The 21,729-nt window shown below is 40.7% G+C and overlaps 1 protein-coding gene across 1 annotated transcript in view; it reads left to right on the top strand.

Moving 5' to 3' along the window:
• Positions 1 to 21,729, top strand: part of LOC122793585 (solute carrier family 35 member E2A-like) — a gene marked incomplete in the record, with an annotated part of 983,710 nt that overhangs the window by 718,378 nt on the left and 243,603 nt on the right. Inside the window, 1 exon segment of the mRNA XM_044061755.1 lies at positions 14,578 to 14,698. Within this exon segment, the coding sequence (XP_043917690.1) occupies positions 14,578 to 14,698 (121 nt within the window).

The following is a 21,729-nucleotide window of genomic DNA, read 5'->3' on the forward strand; positions in this document are numbered from 1 at the left end:
AAAGATTAAGTGGCAGATGCGAATACACATTTTCTAAACCTGTGTATCAGCTTGGAGTCCCTATTTGGGCAACAGGCAGCTGGACTGTGTAGAAATTAAGCCTTTTTAAGGCTGCTGCTAAGACCATGGTCCCTGGCTTTGGTGCTTCTGCCCAAGTAGAGCATTCCTTGGGAGATGGAAACTGTGGTCAGCCTTTAGTTCTGGCACTGCTGTGTCCGGGTACATCTTTGGTGGCATCATTTAAAGAAATTCCTTGGGTGGAGAGGAAAACATACAGGAAGACTGCGAAGTTAACCTGTGCATTTTTGAAGCCTTCCCTTTGGGAAAGGGGTGGGATTATGGAAACTTGAGTTTAGCTGGGGGCCATGAAAGAGAACGACCTACTTCATTCAAGTCTTCCATTGTAAAATTCACTGAAGACGCAGTGTGTTTCATTTTTCTGAGCACGTTTTGTACACCTTTTAAATTGAGGCTCCGACTCTGAGGAGAACAGCATTCTGTTAACTGAATTGACTGATTCTTAAAAGTGTAGAGGTGCATTGAGTTGTTGCTGGAGGAAATAAATCACAAACATATCTAATGGACCTATAGACAGGCTCCAAAGGTAGACTTGGAGTTGTTTAACTAAGGTGGAGACAGTGAAAAAAAGATGGAGGGGGGCATTGACACACTGCCAGTAACCTCAGTATCAACCTGACACTAGTAGAGTGGTGTCCCACAAGAGCCAGAGTGGGAAAGAGAATGATATCTGGTGCCTCAGGTTAGAGGGTATACAAAAAGTGGACCTGGAAATCTTACCTGGGTGTTTAGAGTCACCTCTGCCAACTCACTGTAGTCTATAAAAGTTGGAAGAGTGAAGGGACGTGGTGTATCCAGTGGCATATTCAGCCTGGAGCCTATAGTCCAAGAAGGAACCAACCATGTTAACTTCAGAAATTTAAGACTGTACAACTTGAACTGCATTTTAAGTGATTTCTTCGTGAACAGTAGTCTTTAGAGTTGTGCTAAATGGTTCTGACATTGTAATGGAAGTAGCATGAGTAATACTAGGAATAACCTTTATGGAAATAACACATTTAATCATCTTGATTTTAAGAAGGGCAGAATATATAGATCCCTTTTCTGAAAAAGAGTCTAAAGATTGTTCTGAAGTGGTATCTTTGGAGGAGCTAGATGGGTCACAGAACTGAGAAGTCAGATCTGGCAGCCATTAAACCCTCCGGTAATATAAATGTACCTGAAGCTTTAAATGATGTTACGTGGTTAAATTGTGCATGGAAAGTGTAGTGGGAATTATTGTAGGCTTTCTTCAGTGTAAGCAGCAAGTTTACCTGTTGGTGGGTGGAATAGCTCTTAGTCCCACTGCAGACAGAATGCCAGGTTTGAAAGTTGCAAGACAGAATACAAAAAAAAAAATAGATAAAAATAGATCATTCTGTATTTACTTCGTTTTTCATCTAGGACAATTTTGTTCCAGTTCTCTTTCAGGCCTTTGTATATATTGTAAATAGTTTTTTTTCCCATTATTACTAGTTGTTTAGACTCGTACCATGTGTTATTATTTTATTATCAAAAATTAAAATTTTGAGCAAATAAGTAAATGAAAAATCTTTCTGACATGATAGCATGATCAGAAGTAAATTCTTAGAATAAAAGCAAGCAGAAGGAAAAAGTAAAAAAAAGTTACATTTAGAGTCTTGAAAATTTTAAATGAAGTAGCCTAAAAAATGAGGTAGTCTGGAACAGTTTTCTGTGCTAATCAACACAAAGCTTGGCAAACAAAAAATGGAGAGTAAGGTAAGTGATGCATGATGGAAAGGAGAGGTAGAGTTTTGTGCAATGTGTGAAGACTGATCTTTTGAGCAGTCCTGATGCCTGTGGTGCAAGTCTTGCTTTCCTTACTGTGGGAAGTGTCCCACACTCATGTATTATGGAATGCCTACAGATGTACGAGATAACATCTACATTGAGCAGTTGCATAGCAGATATTGAGACAGTGGCAAACCTTTTTACATCCAAGTCGTGTTGAAGGGCAAGTTATTATTCCAGCAGTAATAAAGGGGATAAAAAAGGGATATTCCAAGCTTAGTTTTGTCACTATTGCTGTTTAATCTTGCCCTTAGCCCATACTTAATAGATTAGGCTATGATAATAGCTGAACTCCCAGAATCCAGCCTTATTCAAAGACATGTCATCTATTTTTTTTTTTTTTTTTTTTTTTTTTTGTGGAAGATTTAAAACTGTACAGCTCATTACTCAAGCAACTGAAAACACTTTTATTAAGTTAAAATGTTCTCTGATGATATAAAATGACTTTTGGTCTTAATAAATGAGCAAAAGTAACATTTGTATCAGACAAGCTGTAACACCAAGAAAATATCAGCCTGTGACATAATGGTGTATATAATTTGGAAAGAGAGAAGAGTTGGTAATAAAACATAAACAAATGAGATCCCGGTATATGTGAGGCAGAGCACCTCGCTGGCCTTGTTCAAGAGAAATCTTGACCAATGGATGGGAGATCGCAGATATACCCCAGGGATTACCTCAGTGTCACTGCTCAACAGAGGCACAGCAAAATAATGGGTATAGTTCCCCATACTAAAGGGGTGGCGTAAGCCACAAAACTATGGGCTAGGCTTGTAAATGCCCTTGGGCAGATAGCCTAGTATGAACCTATGAACCTATGAGAACAAAGTTTAATAAGGAATACTTCAGAAGACTAACTCTAGTATTGAAAGCTGCCTTGATATTATGTATAAATCAAATTGCCCATTCTGTTCTGACTAACAGCTTTGGTGTGATTGACAGATCGCAGAAAGCATTAGATCAGTTGGACAAGCAAGCAAGAAAAATGCTTCATGCTTTTTAAATACGTGCAAATCAGTGTATGATAAGATTATATATCACCTTGGTCAGAAGGGCCTCGGTATGAGCCTCCTCAAAACTGTTTGTCTGCAGTCTTGAGACTACATACATAATTGTTGACCTCATCAGATCCAAACATAGCTAAAGCTCTTAACCATGAAAAAAACAAGTTTAAGATGACTTATCTGCTTAGTTTTGCAGAAGCATTTCAGAAAAGGTATTGCTGCTCCACACTGAGGAGCTTCAACGAAAAACTCAACTCCCTACATGTACTTCTTACCCTGTAATGCACCAGTATGTGCATCTTCAACTAGAAGTGGTTTATGACCATTTACAGCATCCCATCAGTATGGGGGTTCAACACTTATCACATGTTCAGGCCCACTGCACTAGACAAAGGCACCAAAGGTGGTAGTGTCTATTTGTAAAACATAAATCTCACCTCCAGGCTCATTATATGGGACAAAGACAGAAAACTTCTCCACATCTAACGTAACAGTAGTAAAACTTCTAATCAGATCATAAACTATAGGACCAGCTCTGTGCACCCCTTGGCCCATATTTCCTACCTGACTAGTATGGAGTCCCTGAGCATAAGGCCAAACACTGTCCTTGTAGGGGACTTCATCTACCTATCCATCAACTGGGTGACTTGTACATCCCTTAATGTGTATGACTAGAGATTTCAGGACTTCATAAATGCAAACTCAGGTTTAGATAGTCTACACCCCAACTAGGGAAAATAAAATCTTGTATTTGGTTCTCACCAGTATGGAAAACTGTTCCCAACCAGTTGTAGCTTCCTCCCTAGTCAAATAGAACCATAAATCAGTTACACTCACCAAGCGACTGAAGCCATCATCTTCAAATATGTCTGTACTCCGAGATTATGTAAAGGTAATCTACTAAAACTAAGTGGTGCTCTGTCTAAATTTAACATCCCCTCCAATCCTATGACCCCACTGCGTATGCAGAATACTTTACTGCCAAATTCTATGCAGATGTGAATAGCTGCACAAATGCTTCTCTCCCTCTCCAAAGTAAATCCAATGCATACATTAAAAATAAACCACTGGTGAAACCCATATATTAAAAAAAACTACAGTAACAAAAAAAAAACTTGTTTTCATGCAATAGTAAATGTAAAACTCAAGATGTAAAGATGCTCTTGTAAACTTAACAAGGAACTCCAATCCCCAGTCAAATCAACCATAGCTAGATATGTGATGAAAGTAGCCACCGAGATGAATAGCAACCATAAAGCCTTCTTTAACTATGTTAGAAACCATGCCCAGCACTGCACGAAACTAATAGTAAATGGTATTCCATGCTCAGACCCTGAGGACATAGCCAGTCTACTAGCTGATAAATTTAGCTCTAACTTCACCCACATCTCACCATATATTCCCAAATCACATCTACTCTCTCCCCTCTCAAGTCTCTCAAGAACAAGTCTTCAGAGCACTTTCCAAGGCCAAGAATGCTGCATCTGTGGGGCCAGATAATGTAGCAGGTTGCCCTTCTGGCCAGTCTGAAATGGGATCTGTCAGACCCCCTGAAGAGTCTGTTCAGTACCAGCCTCCTAACAGGTTTTGTGCCAGACGAATTGAGGGACAGCAACAGTCATATCCCTGCACAAAGGTGAGTTGTCAATGGGCCTGCATAATTATAGACCTATAAATCTGACCAGTGTCATCTGTAAGGCTATGGAGAGAATCATTATGAAAATAATGATACAACAAAAACTACAAACTCTGACCCAAGCCAGTTCAGTTTTGTCTAGAGCAGATCCTGCCAGCTTAACCTGGTCAACAACTTTGAAGAGGTTACTGAAGCAATAGAGAAGGGAAAATCCATATGTGCTGCATATCTAGACCTTGTAAAGGTGTTCAACACCATCCCACACTTGGCCAACTTGGCCATTGTTGATAAACTCTCCCATCTAAATTTTAATCCCTGTGTAACTCATTGGATAGCAAACTGGCTAACAAATAGAACCAAGGAAATCAGGGTAGGTGGCTGCACCACATCCAAAAGACCTGCCTTTAGTGGTTTACCCCAGAGTTCAGTGCCTGTGCCACTCCTCTTCAGCATTTAATGCTCGGAGGTCAAAACTAATCTTAAGGGTTTGTGACTGAACCAGTTATGCAAATGACTGTAAATTTGATGATGATATAAAAGATCCAGAGGACAATAATATCCTCCAAGAGGGTCTTTCCTAAGCAAATAGTTGGTGGTATAACTATGGGCTAAAACTAAATGCCAAAAACATGTATAATAGCCTTCAGCAAACATAACGTCACCTGTAACTATCACATCAACAACACACACCTAAAAATCTATCTGGTGGTTAAGAACCAACGTGAACAACAAACTGCCCTTCAGTCATCATGTATCCACTATAGTAAGAAAGTCCTTTTTCACTGAGCAAATTAATAGTAAGGGTATGGTGTCTAGGTCCAGGGTTGAGATTATAACACTGTATTCAGCACTTACTGGGCAGATCATAGAATATAATGCCCCCTTCGGTATGTACCTCTCCAAACACTTAACAGAACTTTAACAGCCACAGTGCTTTCTCACCAAGAATGTTAAGTGCCCAAATCATAAATTGATGGTCTCAGTTCATTGTCCCTCTTCTCTGTGTCATACAGGCTATCAAGGGACGATCTCTGCCTCATGTACAGAGCCTCAGCAAACTCTGTCCCCTAGCCTCTCACTTTTACTTCATGCCTGCAAGCCCATGAGTGCCATAAGCACCTTCTGAAGGGATCCTAATGTTTTCTGCAACATCAATAGAACAAGCTGGAGGGATGTGCATGTATTACATAGGTTACCACTTATTTGGAATCTTCTTCCTCTCCACATAAAGCAGAGCATTTCCCTTACTCTGTTCAAACATAATCTGGGCGAATGGCTGGGAAACCACAAATTCACCCTTAGTTTTAGAACCCTTGTCTCTTATGGATAGGGGTAACATGTAAATTTTCTGCCTGGATCTGGTTATTCATACTTGATTGCTAAAAATGCCATGGGAATGCAGAGCTAGGGTTCTAAAGATAGTCGTGGATCAGTAGCCTAGTAAGTACCTAGACAAGAATCAGGCAGCAACGCAAAGTGCCAGAAACAAAAGAAAGAATATAAAGAACAGGACCAGAAGAAAAAATTAACTGGAAAGCCTATAATTCTAGTGGCAAGTATGAAGAACTCCTCAAACAGCTACATGTTGATCTTATGGATAGGGGTAACATGTAAATTTTCTGCCTGGATCTGGGTTATTCATACTTGATTGCTAAAAATGCCATGGGAATGCAGAGCTAGGGTTCTAAAGATAGTTGTGGATCAGTAGCCTAGTAAGTACCTAGACAAGAATCAGGCAGCAACGCAAAGTGCCAGAAACAAAAGAAAGAATATAAAGAACAGGACCAGAAGAAAAAATTAACTGGAAAGCCTATAATTCTAGTGGCAAGTATGAAGAACTCCTCAAACAGCTACATGTTGATCTAGATTTGACACCTAAACAGTTACTGAGAAGTGAATTTAAACCAGAAAAAGAATAGCTAAACATGCTGGCTTAAGATGGTGTACTTGCATATACTGTGGTTTACAAGTAGTATAAAAATGGGAGCTACAGGTAAATGCAGGTTCTGTAATACTGAATTAGAAACAGTTGAACTTCTTGGTTGTGATATACTCATAGTTAAGGGTCTGTATACTGAAAGGCACAACAGTGTTGAATCACTGTTGCATTGGTGTTTGAATAAAAACTGTAACATAAATAGAAAGACATGAGAAGCATTGGAAATGTGAACCACTAAGCATTATTGAGAATGAAGAATCTGTAATTCCTTGCTATCACCCAGTACCAACAGTTAAGAAAACAGAAGGAAGAGAGAGAGATGGTAGTTAAAGGACAACACTATCATTAATTGAAATAACTACATCTAGCAATTGTAGTGCCCTGCTTACTGTGAGAGAGTCATAAAATACTAGGGTGTGCAACAAGGTTAGAGAAATGTAAAATAAAAAATAAAACCGTTCCAATAATAGTAGGAGTAAGAGGGCTAATTAAAAAAAAAATGTTTTCCAGTGTACTTAAATGTGCTACCAATACACATCACTCCACATGTACTGCAAAATGAAGTGATTCTGGGTACTTTGCAGTTGCTGAGAAGAATGCACTTGGCAAACAGCAAAGACTTAAAACATGGCAAAGTTTGCCTTCCCTGCAGTTTCGGGTGTGGAATTACTGTGTGGAGTTTCCATGCTTTGGGTTTGCTCAGAAAAGGATTGAAGAGAAGTATAGTAGTGGGGTGGTGCATGTATGCAGTTACAGTAGTGACATAGGTGCTGCTGGCACCTGTACTCCTCACTGGATGTCATGTTACAAAAGTTGGTGGCTCTAGCCTAGTGCCTGTGGACAGTATTAAAAATAAATTGCCTGCACTCCATGAAATCTTGAAGACCTGCTTTTATAATGCACATCTCACATAATTATTCATTCCAAAACGATCAGGTGTATCCTTATTGACTGATTGGTGGTACATTTTTGTTGATTGGTTCAACTTTTGTCTGTCCAGGCAATACAGACCTCACAAATGACTTTTCATGCTTCAGACTCCTTCTCTGTAACCACAGTGGTTTGCTTGGCCTCTTTCCTCTGTTGATTTCCTTCATGGTGGTTAGAGCTAGCATCGGGAAAATAGCCTCAAGCTAGATTTTGTGGATAATTTATCTGGAGTTGTGGTATTCCTGTTGCTGGAGGGCCTGACTGTATTAATGAGAACATTGAACTGGAGATTTTTTGCATTCAGGTTAGTTTATTCCATTGACTTTTCTGTAATTTCTGTGAGTTTGTAGTTCTCCTCCCCGTCTGCGTCTTGACACATATTGAGTGCTAAGAGTTTTGTATCATGTATTTGACTTTCTTTGCACTTTTAAGTAGTTTTAGCTGCCAGGTGCAGATAACATCTGTTTTGTAGGCATCAAGTTTATTCTCTTCCATAAAGTTTATGTGCATTTAGGTGCCTTTTTCTTGAGGTTGAACCAAGTCTTTGGTAGCTGGCACTGTTCTGTGGCAGCACAATAATAAGCTAAGCAGTTATTTTAGGAGAGTCTAAATTACTGGCTGATATTATGGTTTCTACTTACTTTGATGATGATCAGTGAATGGGATAAGACATTGAATAAAAAAAATATGTGCAGAAATCCTGGAATTGGAACTTAGATTATCAAATAGAACCATAAACGACCAGGTAGCTAAGACTCGAGAACTCTCTATTATTAAAACCATAGTTAAGCACTTTTGTCTGTAAAAGACATCTTCAGAACCATGAATGAATCAAAGAAACAGACTCACTAAAAAGTTCAAATGATGGCACACCCCCACACAAAAACAATCGCAAGTAAGTATAGTGAAAGTCTACCAAAATATTTAAAGGGACATAGCGCATTGCATACCTTGTTGAACATACTAAACAAATGCAGACACAGCAAGCAAGATATAAAGATATATGTGGTATTTTCTGTATGTCTTTCACATCTAATGAATAATGCAAAGCCATATTGGAATAATGACAGAAACTGTGGTTTAAATCAGAACTCAGTCATACCGTTCTCACAAGTGTTGAGCCTGTAATTCTCCAAACTCTTCCCAATAACAGGAGCATGCACACCATCATTTCCTGTAAAACTTAATTGTAAAAATCTCCCACCAATGAAACTGGATAACCACTGTCAAGAAACAGAGTTTAACTTATCAAAGTGTTGGATACATATAATGTCATCAGAGGTTAAGTGAGATACTGTGATAAATTGACTCTTTACCACCCCCTACTTTTGATGCAACAGGTAGCAACTAGTGAAATGCAGGAAAGTATTCAGAAAAGTAGGCTTTGTGTAGATGGAGGTTGTAAATACCCTGTCAATATCTTTGGTAATCTCAATATCAAGAAAATTTGTGCGATCCATGTTCAGACTGTGTGTGAACATTAAAAACGAAGAAGTTGACACAGTTATGCAGCAAAATCAGGAAACTGTACTTCATCATCAGACCACACAACAAGTATATCATCCAGATAACGGAAATAACCAACGCAATGTACAAAAAGGTTCCAACTTGAAAATGGCTTCAATTTCCCATCTTAGCAAAACTGCACTGTCAAAAATAGGGTCACATGCGGCTTGTAATATTCATCATCAAAGACAAGGAAGTTGTTACCTAAGACCAGTTCCATAAAATCCTGGACCCAAGAACACATCGGTATTTGATAAGGAACCAAATTTGGATATTATTCCTTAAAATCCGTCAAGCCCTTTTTCATGAGAAATGGCCGTAAAAAGACTTTGGATGTCACGTTGCCAAACGATACTACTTGTTGCACTCTTTGCTCTTCCGGTAGGTCCCAGGAGTCCTGAATGATGTGGGAAAACTTAATGAAAAGTGATTTAAGCTTCTGATGAGCAAACTTGGCCATTGGCTCAGTGATAGATCCCCCCGCAGCAAGAATAGGCCTTAAAGGTAGATCAAAAAGATTAGGATGAATATTTGTTATCTTGAAGATTTTGGGGGTGACGGGATGGTACACTTAACCACAGGAGTACAGTGTCAAATAGCAAAAGCTCATCCAAAAAGACGTTAATTGCCCTATAAGCAATATTAATTTCATTGGCTGACACAATGCTGTAAACAGTCATCATTGAGCAATCTGTGCATATGGCCAGTGTAGTCAACCCAGTCCATAATTACCAGTCCCCAACCTTTCTCGGGTTTCATATACGTGATATTTTTGCCATGTGTCATGTTGTACAAGATTACTCTGTCATCCCTTGATAAGTTATAGAAACCGTGCTTTCTCTTGTTATCCAGCAAGCCTCTTATCTCTCATTCCAATGACTTCTCAAATACATTTAACACTAGCTGAAGGGGGGATTGGCCTCACTTTTCCTTTTAAAATAACTGGCAGAGGTGTCGAGTTGATGCATCCCTAAACGAAATGTGGAAATTAAATCATCTTCTTTTGACTTGCAGGAACAGTTGTTTGGATCAGCTGTTTTTGGACACCCCCAATGTGAATTCCTCTGGTTCTACGGATAACCTTCCTCTTCTTATACAACACTTAACACAAGCTCTTTACCAGTTTGATGGCGGAAACAAGTTATGCTGCCAATTTGCCTATAGAGCCTGGTCTAACAAAATTTCTGGCTTCACAAGGGTCAACACAAGGTAACGATACAGCTTCATTAATGTGCATTCTGTTTCCCAATGTGACTTCAGTCCAACTGGGAATGTTTCTAAAATCGCTGGATATGCTTGACTTTTCCACTGAAAGGGAACAAATGAGGGTTTCTTACCCTTACAAGAGCAAATTCAAGTACTTCATAAATCTTTATATAAATATAAGTCATTACAGCTGGACAGTTATTTCCCGGAAGAAAGTATTAAGTGGCAACATACGACTAGGGAAACATCTCCAGGATGTGGAGGAGAATTCCCCTTTTCACATGGAACTTTTGGATCTGTTTGAGAAGACTGGCCTTGAACTAACCCGCCTTGTCATTAAGAAGAATGAGAGACTGATGTTCCACTATAAGGAAGAAATCTCTAAACTGGTGGTTTCTATTACTGCAGACCTTGACTTTCCTAAACTTAAATTTAATTTTAATGTTTTCCAGCAAACTGACACCAAGTTGACATGCATTAAATGTAGAAATGACAAAAAATTAACACAGGACAATGATTATCACAATAAAACTGTGTATCCTAATATGTCCCATGTCAACAACTATTCTGTACCTACTACAGATGGATTTTATGAACAGGAACTTTCTCATGAAATGGAGTCCACTTTATAGCAAACTTTTCTCAGGAGATCAAAGCAGTTAGCAAACAAGCACAGGGGAGCCCCAACAGCATCCAACAATCCTGGTTATCGGACGAAGAGCAAAAAAAAACGGGGAAACTAGAATCGACATGCAAATCAATTCAAGAGATGGTGAATTTTGACAGTTTTGTGAACACTGGTTTTTCTTCTCATACCTCTGGTATTGTGTCTGTTTCATCTTATAGGTTCATAGATTGGTACTAGGCTATCTGGTCCTAGGGCCTATACAAGCCTAGCCATAACAATTTCCCTGACTATTTCTTCCCAAAATATTTACTTCCCTGGATCCTTGTCTAGCAAAGGCGACTGACGTGATCCCCGGGGTGAATTTCCTCTCTCCCATCCAATAGTCAAGGTTCTTTTTGAAGAAGGCCAAAGACGTGCATGTATGGGCATTTTCTTATTACAGTTTTAATATTTATAATTTTACTGATTTGTACATTGGGCCAGAGCAACATAATTTATTCTTGAAGGGTTTCAGTTTTACACCCTTGGGCAGGGCTAATGTGGATTTGAAACTTTTCACTAGAAAATTAAATTTCCTCATTTTCTTCGGGATGTATCAACTCCAGACACCTCTGCCAGTTATTTTAAAAGGAAAAGTGAGACCAGTCCCCCCCCCCCTTCATCCAGTGTTAAATGTATTTAAGAAGTCATGGGAACGAGAGATAAGAGGCTTGCTGGATAACAAGAGAAAGCACAGTTTCTATAACTTACCTAAGGATGACAGAGTAATCTTGTACAACATGACACAAATATCGGGTGTATGAAACATGACAAAGGTGGGGGATTGGTAATTATGGACTGGGTTGACTGCACTGGCCGTATGCGCAGATTGCTCAGTGATGATTGTGTTTACAGCATTGTGCTATGTTAATCAATGAAACTGATATTGTTTACAGGGCAATTAACGTCTTTTGAGACAAATGTTTGCTGTTTGATACTATAACCCTGATTGTTTGATTTTTCTGAAAGTCCACCATCCTGTCATCGCCAAAATTTTTAGGATACCGAAAATTCATTCTAACCTTTCTGATCCACCTTTGCGGCGGGCTCTGTCACTGAGCCAATGGCCAAGTTTACTGATCGAAAGCTTAAATCACTTTTCATTAAGTTTTCCCACATCATTCTGGACTCCTGGGACCTACTGGATAAACTAAAGAGCATAGAGTGCAACAAGGAGTATCTTTTGGCAACGTGACATCCAAAGTCTTTTTACGGCCATTTCTCAGTTTTGTGAATTTATTGCACAATTGGAGTCTGCTACTTTGTTTTTAAAGTCCACACACAGTGTGAACAGGGACTGCACTGTCGCTCGTTGATCTCTAATACAAATAATGAGTAGGCTGGGGGCTTCGTTTAGATACTAACATACAGAAACACATCAGGATGGATAGCAGCATCTCTAAATACGAACAAACTAGTTGACAGAGCTTACATCCATGCATGTTCACATCTCGACAGCTAACTATAAAATGGCAGTCAGGCTCACACGTGCTCAGTACTTGTACTCTGGTGCAAGCCCTTGTATAGCTTCTTAAAGGTATATACACATGCATATGGATCTACCGCACCATCATTCTTGACATTGAGATTACCAAGGATGTTGACTGGGTATTTACAACCTCCATCTGCAGAAAAAAATACTTTCTGTAATACTTTCCCACAGTTCACTAGTTGCCACCCCTTGCCGCAAAAGAAGGGAATTGCAAAGAATCAGTTTGTCAGGGTATCTCGCTTAACCTCTGACAATAGATGTATCCAACACTTTGACAAGTTAAAATCTATGTTTCTTGATGGTGGTTATTCAACTTCATTAGTGAAAGATTTTTACAATCAAATTCTACAGGAAAGGGATAGTGTATTAAGTCCTTATTATCAGGAAAGGTTTGGAGAATTACAAGCTCAACACTTGTGAGAAAGGTACGAGTTCTGATCTCCAATATGGTTTTGCAATCTTCATTAGATCTGAATGACATACACAAAATTCTACCTAAAACTGGTCTGTTCTTCAGTGGATAATGATTCAAAGGTTTTTTTTTTAAGGTCCCCCCTACCTTTATCTTCAAGAATAAACCCAACATGAAGAGCATCTAAGGCAAACCAATCAAAACATCTCAGAGTAATTTCTTCATGACATCTAAATGTGGCTGTTGCCACCAGTGTCCCTGTATTAACACTGATTTAAGGGGTGCGCTACCTGAAAAAATATTGAGAGTGACTCCACAAGGGAAATTTAACTGTTGTATTGTGAGAGTTGTGTATTTGGCGTGGTGCTCCTCCTGTTCTACCTTTTACATTGGTAGGGCTAAGAATGCACTTAATAAAAGAATTTACTAACACCAGTATAGCATTACTAGAATTGATAACAAGAGTGCACTTGCTAGACATGCTTTTGTATGTGTTGGGTTTAGTAAATTTAAATTCATGGTGCTTGAACAGATTGATTCTGCTATATATTCAGGGGGCTGGCAGAATCAGCCTTTACATCGACAGATGTTCTGGCAGCTCCATTTAGATGCTGCAAATTATCCAGGTCTTAACGAAGCTATTTCCATCTCATACAAATTGATGCATGCTGCTAGACTATAACTTGTATATCTTTATATCTTGCTTGCTGTGTCTGTATTTGTTTAGTGTGTTCAACATGCTATGTGATCTACAGTGTTTTGGCTACGTCCCTGTAAATATTTTGGCGGACTTTTTCACTATGCTCACTTGTGATTGTTTTGTGGGTGTGTCATTTAATGAATCACGTCAGTGAGTCTCTGTTTCTTTGATTCATTCATGGTTTGAAGATGTCTTTTACAGATGAAATTGCTTAACAGTGGTTTTAATAATAAAGAGCTGCCAAGACTTAGATACCTGGTCGTTTTTGGTTCTGTGGGATAAGACATTTAAAAAGTGTGAATATGGTAAGAAAATACCTTCCCAAGACAAATGCATACCTTGTGTATTGTATGCTTTGAGAAGGAACATTCTGATGTTGCCTGCTAGATTTGTGATTTGTTTGATGCCAGAACTGTTAAGGACAAGAAAGTAGGCTATTTTTAGTGCAGTGCAAAGAGGGCACTCTGTCTGGCACCAAAAAGGACATATTCCTCAGAGGTTGCCTTGAGGTCAAGCCAAGCTAGGATAAAGAAAATAGGTGGTTTCCTTGTCTTCCAAGTCTGACCCTGATTATGGAAAGCATAGGGAGAAACAAATGGGCAAGAAAGGTGATCTAAAGAGGAAAGGAGAGTGGAGAAGAGCCAGGGGGAGGTCAGCTTTCTTTGGGTCATAAATTAGTTGGGCTACAAGAAGTGGTTAAGCATCCCCAAGTACAGATGTTTGCTGTCTCTCAGAGGTCACTAGAATTCTGGTTTCAATACTGTTGGAGCATTCACCTTCCAAGTGTAGAACAGGATGTCACTTTGCAGTGTTTGACAAGGGAGTGCATGTTTTTTTTTATCCCTAGACTTTTTTTCTTCTCTGTTTGTTCGCATCACATTGTCCTGGACTTTGACATTAAGATGCTGGTGGTGGAGGTGATGGCACATGTGATACCACCAGTGGCTCAGTATTTTTCACCTACAACCCCCGTCAATGTTGTTAGGAAATTTGAAGGTCTGCTTTTATAAAGAGCACTTCACACAAGCCTTCAATAGAAGCATTTTAATTAACCCAGCTTATGACTGTAATGATGAAACAAATGTTAGAATTAAACTTATTCACTGGTGGAAGGAAATGCTGCTTTGTGTTAAAAAAAAAAAAAAAAAAAAAAAAAAAAAAAAAAAAAGAATGGACTGAATTAAGGTTTAATTGCCTTTTTTCTTTTCTTTCAAAGGACTTTGGGTGAACTTGGCATTGCTGCCTGTAATGGGAGGTCTTGCTCTCTGCACAGTGACTGAGATCAGCTTCAACATGCTTGGATTCTCTGCAGCGGTGTCCACTAACATCATGGATTGGTAAGTGAGTTTTCATCAGGGGTGAAAGGATGATCAGGGTAGGGGAGTATTTAAAGTAAAATGATTGGTCATAACAGTAGATCAATTAATGGGTTAGTGCAAGGAGAAATTAGCAGCCAGTCTGAATATCCAGCTGCCTGAATCCAAGTCAGGATGTAAACCGGAAAAAAGTGCTTCTATATTTTTTGTAGCTACCTGCTGCATATCAGAGTTGTAACTGACATCCACCATTTTGAACTTTTCAGATCCACTTAGCAGCAGTAACATATTTTGCAGCCTGAAATCCAAGCTTGATTTCTGCAAGTTCTGATCTTTTGGTTGCTGGCTTCAGCTTGTTTGCTAGTTATAGAAGCCTGCACTTATTCTCAGAAGAACAGTGAGAGCTGCTGTCAGGAGACCTCTGCAGTGGGCTAATACTTATTTTTGCAATCCCAGCCAGTACTGTCTGTAACTATTTGAACCTACAGTAGAAGGTCCGTATGAACTCCATGGTCTAGGAGACCATACTCCGTGTTTGTGCTCTTAAATATTTTTCTGTGACATGCACACTTCAAATTTGAATCATGTCATTCGCATTTGGAAAGTTTCAGTGTTTATTGCCTATAAAATACAAGCATGCAGGAGTGTTCTTATAGCCAACAGATCATTAACCAAGATACACCATCACTGATGGTATTGCTTAGAAAACGTGTTTGATTTGTTCATTGACTGATGTTAGGTGCCAGCATTTTAATCCAACCATCTGATGACTTAGAAAGGAAAAGCGGCAGCCTTGACTGACATGTTTCAAGATGATGGCCACTTAGAGTACCTAGCACAGCATCTAAAGGTGAGCCCCTCTTGCAGTCCTATGATAATGCCAGAGCATTGACAGAAGGAGAATGATGTTAAAGGCAGACATGGGTCTTATCTTCCTGGAGATGCACCGGTCCTTGCAGTGAACTCAGTTATGCTGCTAGCTCCCTTTTTTTCAGGGGTCAGGTTTGTGCCAGCCCTCTAAGCTGGCAATGGGTGAAAAGTCTGAAAGTTTCACCCCTGTAACGACCTTGGGGAAGGTATGTCTTGAGGTGTCATCCATGCCCATCCTATAGTCGAGAATTCAGAACTTGCTTGTAAGCAACCTACATCAGTGGGGTGCAATACATTCAGTCTACTGCATTATTTTTGATGGTGTCAGTCTGGGAGAAGGCTCTTTCTACCAGACTTCCTCTGAGCAGGCCTTAGTAGTCCAGGCCTAAGAAGGTTGACTATACTCTTCCTAACTAGGAAGGCTCACAACTCAGGCCCAGCTTGTGAATGTTGGACAACTGTTTTGATGACTAATGAGCTCAGCTCTCTTGGGTGCAGAAGCTTCCTTTAGGGAACACAAGTTAATTGATGCTGGTAGTAGACCCTGCAAAGGCCTTTCTGCTTCCCACACCACCTATTGTGGACATGTCCCTGGATGCCAGTTTCCTGGCATTCAATATCAGGCATTTGCCTGTTGGCCACATGAGCCAAAGCACGTGCATTGACCATGGGTCTTAACCATCCTGGAGCTAAGGAGAGGTGAAGGGCTACCCTCATATCTCTGCTCTGAGAAGGGGACTTGGAGGACCATAAGACACCTCTTTCTGAAAAATTGAAGAGCATACAGTAAGTTGACTCTTCCTTTGGAGGAGATCTTGAAGCTGATGGCATCCTTTTAGTGGTGGTAATCCTCTCAACTCCTCATTATCTCATTGATCACTTATAATTCAACAGTTTGCTAAAACAGCACTGTCATGTGATCTGCATGCTTAGGTTAACACTCCATTATCTAAAGTCTTTGAGATTCTAGACTACTAGTTCTTGTTACTACTTTTACTCCTTTAGGGACGTCATACTGCCTATGTCTCATGGTGCTCCACACTAACCCAATGGATTCCTGGCCTTGCCATGCATCTCTGGCATTATATTCTTTTCAGTCTCAGAGGAGTTTAGTCCTAATACTTCAGGAGATAGCCTACTAAGACTAACCCATGCTAGTTTCTAATATGCTGTTATAATTTGTTCTTCATTTCCTTCTTTCAGGGCCTCTGTTTGTACCTTACTTCCTTCAGGAGCCCTATTAAAGAGCACACACTGGGGTGAAACCTACTTGCCTATTTATCCCTTAATTGCTCTTTATGTAAGGTCAGTCACGACAGATTCCTTGTCTGCTTATATTTTGAGATGCCTTGTACTTCTCTCTCTATCTGCATGGCACTCACTTTTGCTACATAAAGCATCTGTTTCCCAAACTTTCATTGATCCGTGGTAGAGCAATTTAGGTCATGCTTGGCATGCCCACCCCCTAACTCACTCGTATACTTGTTTTGGCCAGAGTGTTATTTAGAGCTTTGGATCTTGCAGTATGTTCCTTTCAGTCTCTCCTCTGACTAGACATGTTTGCCTTCCGCATTAATCCTGCTTTTTGTGTTCAAGATTTTCTCTAGCAATGCACCTTTCATTTTATGCCCAGACATTAACTAGTTATTCTCTGTGGCATCCTTTACAGTACATTCAGGAACATAACTTTATCTTTTTAATTTCCCTTTTGTACTTGGTCTTTTGGTTGTTTCCAGTCTTTGCCATGTACTTCCCTGTACTTATGGTATAGCTTTTGCACTGTGAGCTGTATAACTTTTGCACTGTGAGCTGTATAACTTTAGAAGCTTTGGGGTTTAACAGCTGTCTGTTTTTTCTTTGTACCCTACTGTACAGGTTCCCAAATGTAGATTATTCTTGAGCATTTTTCTGGCTTAACACGTTAATTCTAAAACCCTTATGCTGTGTTCTTCTACCTTTCCTCTGAGGGACATGATGTGTTCTTGTAGTAGTTGAGTTATTGGATAGTTAACTCTTGTATTTAAGTTCTAAAGATAAAGGCATTTTGGATGTTTCACCTTTCCTTTAGTTTCTAAAGTGATTAATGGCTTAGTTGATTTGGAAGAGGGTTTGGACAGTAAGGGCTTCATTGGAAATCTGTCAGGGTAATCTATACTTTATTTTCCTTCGTGTAAAATTAGAGGTTTACCAACTTGGTGGTCATCCCCAGGCTGACTCTGTTTCTGTCAACTTGTGTTATGGATTGCTTAATGACTTTTAGCTGTTAGCCACTCCCTTCTAGGATTCCTCTCTGTTTTTGAGATCTCCTGCTGGTCTTATGCCTTACCCTGCACTTGAGCCCAGGCTGACTCCCATTGCTGTCATGCTGCTGGATTCCGTTTTACTTGATCCTTTTAATCCATTTTCTCCATTGTAATATGATTCCTCTTAATTTTTGAGGACACTGATCTACTTTACATTGCACCCAAGGCTATTGCCACCTGAAAAGCTGCTGGACTGTTTTGGCCAAATTGCATCTGGCTGTTTCAGCACTAACCTACTAGGTTTCCCTTCATTCTAGAGGTGTTCTGTTGCCGAATCTCTACCTTATCTTACATGCAGCATGATCTTTTTTGGAGTTTAAAAGCTTACAGCCTTTAAGCTGTCCATTGGTCTTGCATTGATCCACTGAGCTAAAGTTATTCTTTAATAGTGCCCACATTACATGCAAGGGCACTATAAATCTCTGAGCCACTTAGCTGTCACTCGGTTAGTGTAATGTGGATTGGCCCTTGCTGTTTTATAACATTTGCAAATCCTCTGCTGTCATGTTTTTGAGTATCAGTCTGCTTTTCTTTCTTTTTTTATCTTTTCGTTTTCACTAATCATTGAACTGTCTTAGTAGCACACATGCCCAATCATTCCCTTAGGGTGAGAATCGTCCACTGATCCACCAAGGTGAAAATGTGTGCAAGGATGGGTCATTATCTGGGCAGGTATCTGTGAGCCTTAAGCGGTCATTGGCAATTCTGGCAATGAAAGCATTTTTTTTATGATGGCTCTAACTTCTGCCCTGGTGGTGAGGTGCGCACCCACATCACCACTTGCACTACCAGCACTCGTATCGCATCCATTCATACCTGCTCCTTCACAGCTTAGGACAGGAACTACCCTCATCACCTTGGGCAATTGTAGTCCACACTCCTCTCCATATTGGCCCCTGCTTTCTGTTTTCATGACACCTACATCCCATGACACTGGAGTGGCAGGCATAGCTGACCAAGGAGACATGTCCCTCCCCTCAGGATAGGCACTGCCAATCCTCCCCGCCAGCCCCATCATGTCACCTCAGCTGCTAATTAAGCTTGAGTGCCTGTGCAGTAGTCAGGACTTTATCACTGTATGCCACAGGCTTGCTGAGTGTTAGTATAGTCTCCTGTCTGTGTGAGACATTTAAAGGTCAGCTGGATTTGAATACTGTTGCTTCTTGGGGATGTGCTGTTTAGAGTTAATCATTGCTATGATCCACCCAGAAGATTATGCTTTGGACTCTGTCCTGTTTCTTTCACCTATAAAATCTGTGTTACTTGCCATAGATTTATAAATTTTGTATTTTATTCGTAGTTATTAGTCATACAGTCCAGAAGGCCATTGAGGAGCCTAGCCCAATTTCTCAATTTACCTCAGAGCATGTTCTGGTTAAGCGACTTGCTCAGAGCCACACATTAGGCAAATGAAGGCTGAAGGAATCAAACCTTTGGCTAAAGGAGGAAATTCGTTAACAGCTCATAGCCTTAATCCTCTATGCTAACTGTCAAGTAAACATGCACACTGTACACAAACAGTGGCTGAAAGCCTGGTTTGAACCACAAATCCTGGAGGTATAGGGCAAAGATCTTACCACTGTGCTACCATGCCAGACACAAAAAGTAAAAAGAACCTGCTCTTTTTTTCCAGTGCTGTGGGATTTTTATGTATCTGCCTGAGCTACTACCATCTCAGGCAAATGAGACCTCAGTTTAATATTTCATCAGAAGGGCGGCACACTCAGGAGTGCAACATCCCCAATACTGCACTGTATCAGTATTAGAAAATGTATCCACTTTCCTAGGTAGGAATAGAACTCTATGCCTTCTGATCTTCCAGCACCAAAGGGGAGTGCGTTACCTGTTGAGCCACTGACACTGTAAAAAAAAAAAAAAACAATTTGTGCCCTACATGTCTGAGTGCATGCAGAGGCTATTACTATTTTTGCTGCCATAATGATAGATGTATAAGCTGGTGCCCATCTTCCTCTGTGAGCCCTCCCTCCATTTCTTACATTTTTTTGTCTGGATTTTTCCCCTTCTCAATTTCTTCACTTTCTTGGCTGTGCCCTCTTTAAGCTAAAGAATCTAGAGAAGATTCCTTCTGTACACAGAATTGTGGGTAACAACAAGGAGTTGGATAACCTTGGGAAAGTTTTAGATACTGAGCTGTCTTAGTCCTGTTGGCCTTCAGTCCTGTAGGTAGTGGAAAATGGACCTGGTTGTATTACTTTCATTTTCTGGACATCACAGAGGAAGCCGCATCATAGAGTTGCTTGGGCTTTCCCTGGTTAATCCTTCTACATGGCATTCTTTGCTGGAGGAATTTTTACAGTCTGTCAGTCTTAGAAACTTGGAATAGAAGGCAAAAAAAGAGGATGTTAAGTTGTCTATCTCGCCTTCATTCTTGCTGGATGGGTTCGGAGCCGACCTCGGCTCCGACTCGGCCACTCTAAAAGCTCGAGAGTTGGTTCCACCGGCTCGAGGCTCCCCTTATATCCCACAATGCTAGGCGAGAGTTACCTCAGATCTCGTTTGCCGCTACAGCTTCGAGGTTGGTTGTTTCTACCGGTTCCTGGTGAGTACTATTTTCTTGTGAAAATTAGTCTTTAAAAACCCCTTTTAATTTAATATTTTTCTTAGTTAGTGTAGGTTAGAAAAATTTTATTCCCTACCCAAAAAAAAAAAAAAAAAAATTTCCATTTCTTTCCCCAAGAACCTTTGGTTCTTCCCTTGGGCCTATAGGCCTTTTCTTCCCTAGCGGAGTGTGTGTGTTTAAAGTAGTTTTTGTACTTTAAATTATTAGTATTACTACTTTTATTGTATTAATCTAACTGGGTATTACTAGTGTGTTTGTGTGCGTGTTTGTGTACACCTGTTCAGACAAAATGTCTAAAGAAGCAAAGGTGTCCGGATTCAAGAAGTGTGATGCGTGCTGTCAGAAAATGTCTCCGACAGACGCTCACACTTCTTGTGTCTATTGCCTGGGGCCTTTGCACCTGCAGGACTCCTGTGCTGTGTGCCATGGCTTCAGCCCCAGGGTCCTGCAGGAAAGAAAGAATAAATTAATTCTTAGAGGCTTACTCAAGCCAGAGGATTCCCTGTCTGTTTCAACAGGGAAGCCCTCTAAGGCATCTAGGTCTTCGGCTCCGGCAACTGAGTCGAGACCTCAGGTTTCTCAACCTTTGCCTTTATCGGCTCCGGCTGGAGCCGATAAGTCTCAGTCCACAGTTTCTGTGGCTCCCTCGGCTCCGGCCGGAGCCGAGGTTATAGAAGTTCCCGTGTCGGCTCCGACCAGACCTTCGGAGCCGACAACTAGGAAGAGGTCCAGGTCACCATCTCTTGGCTCCGTTCATTCGGCTCCAGGATCTCCCCTTCTGTCTGAACGGAGCCAAAGGTCTCACTCCTCTAGGTCATCGAGGCTGTCGGATCATGACCTTCAGAGGGTAGTGAGTCGACTACTTAAGTCCGAGGCACTGGCCCAGATGCTTCAGAGCCCGACTCATCAGTCGATGCCTGCCCCGGTCCATCAACAATTTCCTCCTTCGACTCTCTTGAGTTCGGAGCCGGGTCGTGTCGGAACTGAGACTGTGATTACGTCGGAGCCGATACAATTGTCTTCGCCCGCTGCCGGCTCCGCTTTCTTCTTTGGAAGAATCTCGGCGCCGGACTTCCTCGTCGGCTCGAGGGGTGAGTGGCATCGGACCCTTGTCTGACCCCCTCTCCTCTCGGGCTTCGGCGCTGGTGAGTTCGGCTCGACATCGGCCTCAGAGCCATCACTGTCGGTGCCGAGGGGTTCTTAGCTCCTCGGAGCGGGGACCTTTGGCTCTGCCTGACAGGGGTGCATTCGAGGTCATGTGGAGTGTGTTAGAGCCTGGCTCTACTCCACAGTCGGCT

The sequence above is a fragment of the Protopterus annectens genome, chromosome 2.part0 (genome assembly GCF_019279795.1).
Source record: "Protopterus annectens isolate FY-2018-M chromosome 2.part0, PAN1.0, whole genome shotgun sequence".
NCBI lineage: Eukaryota > Metazoa > Chordata > Ceratodontiformes > Protopteridae > Protopterus > Protopterus annectens.